The sequence below is a fragment of the Cyprinus carpio genome, chromosome A5 (genome assembly GCF_018340385.1).
Source record: "Cyprinus carpio isolate SPL01 chromosome A5, ASM1834038v1, whole genome shotgun sequence".
Taxonomy (NCBI): Eukaryota; Metazoa; Chordata; class Actinopteri; order Cypriniformes; family Cyprinidae; genus Cyprinus; species Cyprinus carpio.
Genome location: NC_056576.1, coordinates 3199789 through 3200697, shown reverse-complemented (window position 1 = coordinate 3200697; position 909 = coordinate 3199789). Strand labels below are relative to the sequence as shown.

General features: G+C 34.2%; 1 protein-coding gene across 1 annotated transcript in view; it reads left to right on the top strand.

The window, feature by feature from the left end:
* The first annotated feature begins 297 nt into the window (after positions 1 to 297).
* Positions 298 to 909, top strand: part of LOC122142163 (RNA-binding protein 20-like) — a 2503-nt gene continuing 1891 nt past the window's right edge. The window contains exon 1 of the mRNA XM_042751635.1: positions 298 to 622. Coding sequence (XP_042607569.1) covers positions 476 to 622 — 147 coding nt within the window. The 5' untranslated portion in view covers positions 298 to 475. The remainder of the gene's footprint in view (positions 623 to 909) is intronic.

The window sequence follows — 909 nt, the reverse complement described above, 5'->3', positions numbered from 1 at the left end:
AGAGGATCTGTATGTTGTCACTTCAAGAAAACAATAAATAAACCCCTTAGAAAATCAAAATATTTACAGATGAGTGTATTTTAATACCTGAAAATAATGCTCTCTGAGCCATGTATGTTAAATACGGCCTGAGGTTTAAGATTTGAGTCTGGAAAAGTATGAAATTTAATAAACAAAACATAGGAGCCCTGTAATTTAAATAAGAATAAGTATGTTGTTTCATTCATGCACAAATGCATCTGTTACGCTGAATGACCATGGAACAGTTTCACCCATGTTTATTTATTTATAGTTATTTCAAATATTAAAGTGGACACTTTAATTGCAATTTAATATGCTCTTATGTAAATAAAACCGAGTTTGCACACTTCATTTAACGGGACGCCTCGTCTTCAACTCTATATCTCAACATCATCCATTAAAAACTAGGAATATTCTTGTATTCAGTGACTACAGGTGTTGGCTCAGAGTGAATATGAATATAACGCTGTGTGTGGCAGGCTCGAGCTTCGTGGTGCCCGTCGCAGGCTTCATCTGTCGTCTCTGTGATCAGTTCTATCACTTCGAGTCTTCGGCTCGACACACACACTGCAAGACGCTCACACACTTCCAGAATCTCAAGGTACGCTGAAGCTGCCAGATCTGTGCTGATGCACATCTCTACGACAAACAGTGTAGCTTTCGGTCACATTTTTAAAGCTAAATCTATATGTGTTTATTTATATATATTAATATATAATGCATTTATTAAATACTGCAGTTTAAACATTTGTTTTCAGTTCAGTTGCGTACATTTGCTTATTTGGATTTATTAATATTTTGTGTAAATCGTCCTGTTTCAGTTTAATCCAATCAGTGTTATTTTAGCATTATTTATATACGGTTATAGTAGATATTAATGTTTAGTTT